At 48.1% G+C, this 8,875-nt stretch overlaps 1 protein-coding gene across 1 annotated transcript in view; it reads right to left on the reverse strand.

The window, feature by feature from the left end:
- Nucleotides 1–3,305, reverse strand: part of LOC103596869 — a 32,797-nt gene extending 29,492 nt beyond the window's left edge. The window contains exons 1-2 of the mRNA XM_008580615.1: nt 3,072–3,305; nt 2,823–2,969 (exon numbers count right to left, since the gene is read on the reverse strand). Of these exons, the coding sequence (XP_008578837.1) occupies nt 2,823–2,969; nt 3,072–3,305 (381 nt within the window). The remainder of the gene's footprint in view (nt 1–2,822; nt 2,970–3,071) is intronic.
- Between the last annotated feature and the right edge of the window lie 5,570 nt (nt 3,306–8,875).

Consider the following 8,875-nt stretch of genomic DNA (forward strand, 5'->3'; position numbering starts at 1 on the left):
GCACTACCCAGTGCGCCACCGGGCCGGCCCTCATTTTTTTTTTTTTTTTAATTTAAAAAATTTTTGGCGGCTGGCCAGTATGGGGATCTGAACTCTTGACCTTGGTGTTATAACACTGCGCTCTAACCAACTGAGCTAACCGGCCAGCCCTCATTGTCTCTGTGTGTTTGATGGCGCATTTATGCATTGGCGTATAGGGTGTGTGTTCTCGGGTCTTTGGGTGTGTGTTTGCATGCAAGTCTTTTTTTTTTTTAATTAGAAGTATTTTAACGTTTACTCGTACACGGGGGTTAACAGTGTGTTGTTTCAATACATGCGTATGCTGCACAATGATTCACTCAGGGTAGGCAGCATGCTTTTGTACCTGTCAGTCCTGCGTGCAAGTCCTGAGTGTCAACTTGTCTACGTGGGGTTTATATTTGACTCTCCGGGTGGTGTTAAGAGGCTCTGTGATCCTGTGTGTGTGCTGCCCCCTGGTGGTGAAAGCCCCTTCCCTGCATTTTCACTTGTGTCAAAAATTCCTGACTTTGGTCCTTGTTGACCCTACCCCACCACTCCCTGACATCCTTTATGTGGCTTCCCAGCTCCAAACCACCCTCACTGGTGAGAAGATCAAGGGCCTCTCCTTCCTCACCTCCTGGTCCGCCCTTACCCGCTCCAAGGAGGAGCTATTGCCTCTTCTCTCTTCGATGCCTCCTTAGTCCTTTTCCCTTCTCAAAGAGTTGGCGACACTCCTATCTTTACCTGTTGGACTCCACGGCCCACTGCAGTATTATTCTCATCCTCTTCAGTCTCATGGATCTCTGTTGCACTGAATCCAGTGGCCACTTGTTAATTTCTCCCTTATTGGACACCTCTGACTCTTCCCTTCCTGAAACCCACCCTTCTCTTGATACCACATGCTCTACCCTCTTCTGCAGGCTCCTTCCAGCCTCCCCTCCTGACTTGACTCATCTTCCTTTCTCTGCCTGGACTTCCTACTCTGTGTTCCCAGGGCTCTGTCCTTGGCTCCATGATCTCGTCACTGCCCCTGCTGATCCCGTCTGCACCTTCCCCGTGACTTCAGCTATCATAGTATGAACAGATGACCCCCAAATTGTTCCCTCACAGAAAGACATAGAAACACACACTCCATATTCCAACACCCAACACACTCTCAAGCACATATAGACAATGGCAGACACACACACACACACACACACACACAAATAGACATACATTCACAGCCAGATACACACCCCCACACACAATTATACACACACACATACATGGAAGTTCAGGGGACAGCTCGTGGAGATTTAAAAAACCACTTCCTGGGCTGTGCAATGGGTTTTAATTCCCCATCTCCTGCCACAGTCTTTCCCTGGACAAGCGACTTGAATCTTCCAGAACTCTGGATGGAAAGCAGATATGAGAACCCTAGGGAAACCTAGGGGATTAATGGGGCACCTCCATCAAAGATGGTACCAATAGCAGAGACCCGAGAACGCAGAACCAGGGAAAAGACAGTGAATTTAGAGCAGACTTAACAATTGGGAGACTTGCTCAAAATCGTACTTTAAAAATACAGCAGGGGCATCTATTTCTAATGATCACAGGCTAACTTACTGCAGATTTACCTTTCCACTAAGAGCAACTAGAAATGCTGGACCAAATTGTAAGGGAACCCCCCCCCCCCTTGATTTGAAGGCATTGGCAGCCTGGGCTTGGGGGATCAGGATCCTGGAGAGTAAAGAAACTTAGAGAGGTGAAGGTGACATAATACAGTGCTTTTTTTCTCATAAATGAGTTGTTGATTTGAACAAATTTCTTGAGTAACTAGGAAGCAGACCAGAAAGAGGCTGAAAAGCTGAGTGTCGCTTTTGGAAATGTTATGGGACTGGGAAAACAAACATTGGAATTCAGGTCACACAAAGAGGAGAGGGTTGGGACCCCCAAAAGACTACACCCTAGAAGTAAGGAGAGACCAGACACAGACCAACCCTCACCAAGACCAAAATCCATCTTCAAATCAGCTCACACCCCGAATAGATTAAAGAAATCTGCCTTTGCTCTAACTGCCTGCCAGAAGCAAAAGTCAACCCTCTCTGGAGGAAAATAACACCAAGAGCCACAAATGATCCTTACAGTTTTTCACAATGTCTGGCATTCAATCAAAAATTACTAGGTATACCCAGAGACAGAGCCTCATAACTTAAATCCAAGAAGAAAAACAGACAACAGCAACAGACTCACTGGAGATGAAGATACTAGACTTAAAACAGCAGAATGTGACACAAAGATGGGTTGGTCTGATATAAAAGGTCATGAGGAGGGGATAATTTCAGGTGTCCCATTTATGCACAGGGTTGAGTGTACCCACCTACTGGACAGTTTTGATGTACACACACACACACACACACACACACACACACACGTAGCAAGTGGTAGAGGTGGAAGGTGGCTTCGACTGGTTCTATGGTCCAATTCTTATTTTACTAGGACCAAGAATTGAGCACAGCGTTGCTAAAGAAGTAGATCAAGAACACATGGTTTCCACCTTGAGCTGTTGGGCTGGTTGTGAAGTTGTGGGGTGGAGAAGTCTGACGAATATGCTTGGATGGGGATAATTGGAGACAGAGAGCCCAGGTATGGAAGACTTTGTGACTTTTTTAACTTGAATGTCTCAAATTAAAATTTTCTGGTTTTATTATGTGTACATGCCAGAAGAGAACTCCATGACATTTATGGCTTGAATTGTCTCCAAACCTGATGCTATTTATTGTCCATTGTAAATAACCACTTGGCTTGCCAAAGGGTGATCTTCTGGTCCTGAGTGTTACTAGATGATGGAAATAGTAGGTGGAGGGTCTGGAAGGGGGTGCAGGGTGTGGAATATGCTCCATCTTGAAGAAAGTATCCACCATCTTGGTGACGACATCCACCATCTTGGTGAGGGCATCCACCATCTTGGTGAGGGCATCCACCATCTAGGAGAGGGCATCCACCATCTTGGAGTGGGCATCCACCACCTTGGAGAGGGCATCCACCATCTTGGTTGGAGCATCCCCCATCTAAGAGAGGGCATCCACAATCTTGGAGTGGGCATCCACCATCTTGGTGAGGGCATTCACCACCTTGGTGAGGGCATCCACCATCTTGGTGAGGGCATCCACCATCTTGGTGAGGGCATCCACCATCTTGGAGTGGGAATCCACCGTCTTGGTGAGGGCATCCACCATGCTGATCAGTGCATCCACCATCTTAATGAGAGTTTCTACCATCTTAGTGAGGTCTTTTATCATCTTGTTGATGGTGACTGCCATCTTGGTAAGAGTAGCCTGTCTTAACACAATGGTTTCCCGGTCTGTGGAAAAGGCAGATTCCAGCAAAACCCTCATGACAGGGTCCCATGAGTTCATTAGTGATCCCAGCAGAGACTGGCTGAGTTGAGCTGGCCAGAAGAAGCCCCCAGCTGACCCAACAAATCACAAGCTAAACGAGTGGTTATTGTTTTAAGCTACTAAGTTTTGTTTTCACAGCAAAAGAAAACTGATACACAGTGGAAATGCAGGACATTCTGGATATCTATTGCTGCATAATAAATTACCCCCAAAACCTAATGGATTAAAACAACAACACCTTTTCGTTATTTCTGAAGATTTCTATGGGATAGGAATTCAGGTGTGGCTTGACTGAGTGGTTTTCACTTGGGATCGCTTATGAGATTCTAATGAGACCTGGGCTGGGCTGGACCATCTCGAAAGGGTCTTCACTCATGTGGCTGGCAAGACTCCAATGGCTAGGGTTCACTGGGTATCCCTTTTTACCTCTATGTGTGTGGTCTTTTCTCACGGAGTCTCCAGCATGGTGTCTTCTGGGAGGCTGGACTTCTCACTTGAAGGCTCAGGACTCCAAAGATGCACATTGCAAGAGAAAAAGTCAGGAAGATGTCACCTTGTTTTTAACGATCTAGTTTTGCTTCTGCTGTACTCTTTTCATTGAGAGAATCAGGAGGTTTTGCCCAGGCCCAGGGGGAGGGGACTCTCCTTTCATCCCACCTTTTAATGAGGAGACAGAAGATTCTGGAAGACATGTGGGCCTTGAAATATTATTGTGGTTATTCTTGGATAATATAACCTGTGCCCCAGGGCCTGAAGTTCATGAGGGCAGGTGGGTAGGTTTAGGCATGGGTAAGACCCTGTGCAATGGGAGGGGTTGAACAGAAGATGCCAATTGGGAAACCAGAAGTGTGGGTCATGTCAACCTAAAGCCCAGGGGTGAAGTCATAGCAGCACAAGCTAACGTTTCACAAGAGCTCAGCTTGTGCCAGGTACTGGTCCAACTTCTGCATAAATAACTCAGTCTTCACAACCACTCTATGATGAGGTAGTAGTGGTGTTTTAATCACTCCCATTATACAGATGAGGAAACTGAAGACACGGGGAGGTCAAGTAACAAACATCTTAACACAGTGTCTCTCAAGTCAGTGAATTCCTCCTCACCTCTGTTCCCATCACACGGGTCCAAACCATCACCTTATCCTGGACTCTCCCTGAAGCCCATTCCCACCCCATCCCCGTGCCAGTAAATGGTCCCAAGCCCTGTCCCTGGGTATGCTTCGCCTTCTCCATCTGCATTGCCCTTGTCTAGACCTGGTCTGGCCACCATCACCTCCTGAGAAGGTCTCTCTCTGTCCCTAGTCTCTCCACTTCAATCCTTGGGGTTCCAAAATCTCTTCTTATATAAACCCCATGATTGTGTTCCCAGCCTTCTATGGCTGCTAAAACCCCACCTCTTTTGAGGAAGAGCCCACCTCAGGCAGGTCCAAGGAGCCGGTTGCTATCTCTGGTTAGGGGTGGGACTCTTGAAGCAGCCCACCCTAGCGTACTTGCTTAGGGACTGGATCCAACATGAGTCTTTCTTTTGAGGTGTGGCACAGAAAGGTTCTTTTATTATTATCACATTTTTATCGTAACATAATCGATTGTATATATCTGTGGAGTACAGGTTGAATATCAATACCTGTGTGTGACAGGTGATGCTCAAATCCAGACAAGGAGTATATTCAACATTATAGAATGTAATCATTTTTTGTGGCTTTTACCAATTCCTCCCTTACCACCCTGCTCTTTGCCATTTCTGGTAACCTCAGTTCTACAGAACAGAAAGCTTCTGATGGCACACACAAGTTGCATAAGTGGGGACTACTCAGGAAGCAAGGCTTGGGGACAAGGATGGAATATGAAGGATCAGGCAATGTTGACAATGTTTTCTGAGCTCCTGCTGTGTGCCAGGCACCACACTGAGATCTCACAGCAAGGCCTTATGATAACCCTTTTATGGATTAGCAAACGGAAGCCCAGAGTGGTTAAGTTGTTTGCTCACAGCCACACAGAGGCAGAAAAGCCAATATTTGAACCCACACCTGTCAGATGCAATCAAAACATCATCTACAACAGTGTACTGAGCATCAGCATGTGTCCAGCTCTGTGTCAGGGACTTGGGGGGTGGGGTCCAGGGAGACCAGACACACTAAGGTGTTGCGGTGGACATTTTACCAGCTCTTCAAGGCCTAGTGAAAAGGCTGCCTTCACCAGGAAGCCCTCCCAGAAGGACTCACAGTCACGGTGATGGAGCTCAGAGGTGGCTGATGGTGGGGGCAACCCTCCCCTGGCTCCCCTTGGTTGTCAAATCCTTTTCTTGGAACTGCAGGTGACCTGGCCTTGGAAAATTAGCCACCTGAGTGCAGCATTCTTTTCTCTCCCCAGTGTAATTCACCAGCTCTGTCCTCCTGGCTCCAGCCTTCCACTCCGAATTCACCACCTCCTGCCCCCAAGCCACCTTCCCAGAACCCAGAGTGCCTGAAGCCCGCCTCTCGGGTGTGCAGCGCTGGGGGCCGGGAGGAAGGAACCGACCTGGGTGTGCCCAGCACAAACCGCAGCCTTCCTCCCTGACCTCGCCCAACCCCAGGCAGCTGGGTGTGGGAGGCTCCCCAAGGTGGGCCACAACGGTGGGAGCCAGGAGGGTGGCTCCCACCTGGAGGGCTGCCTCGGTGGAGGGTGATTCTTTATGGAGGACCTTGAGATCGGAGAGAGGCCCTTCTCAGGGCTGGTTCTCAGAAATTAGCCTTAAGTGGGAGTTTGTTTTGAAAGTTAGATTCCCCGCCCTGCAGAGTCTGCTTCAGGGAGGTGCGTGGGGGACCCTGGAATCTGCAGTTGACTTTGCCACAGGGTGCCCAAGCTCCCGCATTGATTCTCTGCCACCTGTCCCCACACACGCCTTGGCTACAAGGGGCTTCATTCTCCTTTTCTACCTACCTAGTTGTTCATCACGGACCCCAGCCCCTTCCCCTGGGGTGAACTCTTATGACTACAGACCTCCGTAGAACAAACACACAGGTCAGATGGCTTTCCCCACTCACTGGGGAAGTGGGTTGATGGGAAGGTGGAAAGAGACCATGACGGTCTGTTTGTCCACTACCCCCTCACCTCCCCATCCCCGGCCTCCACTGCCGCTCTGTTCCTGCTGGTGCACCTGTCCTCCCCCTACCCAGGATGGTTACTCACCAGATGGAGGTTAGTTTTCAGTGCTGCAGGTGTCCAGCCTGGCTACCAGCTCCTGCAGCTCCCATGAACCATGGCTGGGGTTTCAAGCCAGCCCAGGGGGTGCATTGGCCAGCCAGAGCTTGGTGTAGCCACAGAGTGACCCAACACTACCCCAACTTCCTCTTCCTCAACCACCTGCCCGCGGCCACCTCCGTCCCCTGCTGCGGGCTGAGTCTGAGACAAGCACAGAGGACAGGGGTTCTAGATGCAGGGAACCCTTCCCCCACCTCTCAGCCCTGGGTGTGCAGGTGTCCTGAAGAGGGGGTGTGGAGAACTGTGGGGAGACTGCACCGTCTTCCCCACCCCAGCAACTTCCTGCCGAACCAACTGCTGAAGAGGAACGGGGTGGGGTGGGGGCTCACTGGGGCTGTGGGTGCACAGACAGAGACACACAGGGACACACAAGTCACATGTATCCACAGAGATGCAGACAGACACATGAACACACACTGGCACATGGGTACACACGGGGAGACAGAAATACACATGGTTATGTGGACACACAGAGGCATGTGGATCCATGTGGTGTGCCGGTAACTGTTGAACAATCACCTCTCTGATTGGGAGCATTGGCCAATTCTCCTGGTGTAAATAACTCATCATGGCTGATTTCAGCTAGCAAAATAATGTCACTGAGCATGGATCTGGAAGGTAATGCCCAGACTTAGCTCTTGAGCTGGATCTGGCGCATCACTGGAGTGGGCACTCAGACACATGGGTCCATGCAGAGAGATGTGGTGCCCCTAGCACACAGGGATGCAAACACCCATGGGGCCAGGCAGATGGAGCAGTGTGTACACAGAGACCCACCGCTGGGTGCACATGGGCACATGGTCTCCTTGAGAATCAGCGACAGGGCATGCCAAAGTGCACACGGGAGAGCAGACACAGCATCATGCCTGGAGACATGTGGGGCCACACACATGAACACACATGAAGGCCAGAGAGGATTAGGAGACACAGAGACCAGCATGGACAAGGGACACAGATCTCGGCGATTCCTCAGCATGTGTTTGCACGTAGTCACACATGAACACATCTGTGTGGACCTGCAGAGACACAGGAGTGCGGATTCACACTCAAGTGCATCGAGGTCACAGACTCATGAGGCCCCCTCCCAGACCCAGCACTTAGTGGCAAATTGGAACCAGCTCATCTCGGCTCACAAGAGCTGATTGTTAAATTTGAGGAATTTCTCAAGCAGGTTGTTAAATGCAGCCGTCATTAAAAATGTCATTATAGAAATGTACAATTAAATAAATTATGTTACAAATACCACAGGATCTCATGTATAGGTGGAATCTAAAAAAGTTGAACTCATAGAAGCAGAGAGTGGGATGGTGGCTGCCAGGGACTGGGGTGGGGTGTGGAGATGGGGAGATGCTGGTCAAAGGATACAAAATTTCATTTAGACAGGAGGAATAAGTCCAGGAGATCAATTGCATGACTGACTGCAGTTAATAATAATGTGCTATACACCTGAAAGTTGCTAAGAGGGTAGATCTTAAATGTTCTCGCAACAAAAAAATATGTGAGGTAATGGATATGTATATTAGTTTGATTCAACTATTTGCAAATATTAAAACATCGCACACTGTAAATATATACAATTTTTATTTGTCAACTATACCTTAATGAAATAATGCCAAAAACCAAAAATCAATAAATTGTATTAAAACCAAAAATAGTAACCACTTAAACTTAACACTATGTACTTAATGCTAATGAACTATACCCTTAAGATTGATTAAAATGGTAAATTTTATGTTATGTATATTTTACCACAATAAAAAAATTCATGATTATTTTGCTGTGTTTTTCTGTTGGCTATGCTTTTGAGGTTACTTATGTCTGTCTACTGAAACTGTTTTGTGGACATAGTACAAGGGAACCTCAAAAAGATCATGGAAAGATTTGTATTATCTTTCAATTCTATTTTTCCATGTATTTTTTTGATAGAAATTAATTTTCCATGAACTTTTTGAAATATGCTTGTATATAATGAACCGCACCCCATGGCGCATCTCATCCCAACTCTGTGTTCAGTGACATCACACTGGGAGCTTGAAATCAGCCATGGTGAGAACATTTACACCATGGGAATTGGCAAACACTACAAACCTACACTCCCCCAACCTGAGAGCTGGTTGTTAAACATTTACCGGAATGTCACTGCCCACAGGTGCACACACATGGAATTGTGACACCGAAGAGCCACCCACAGGCACCGGGGCTCACACAGGCAGGCACAAGGGCACACACATGGATGCAGGAATCCACATACACAC

This window comes from Galeopterus variegatus, unplaced genomic scaffold (genome assembly GCF_000696425.1).
Source record: "Galeopterus variegatus unplaced genomic scaffold, G_variegatus-3.0.2 Scaffold2133, whole genome shotgun sequence".
Classification (NCBI taxonomy): domain Eukaryota; kingdom Metazoa; phylum Chordata; class Mammalia; order Dermoptera; family Cynocephalidae; genus Galeopterus; species Galeopterus variegatus.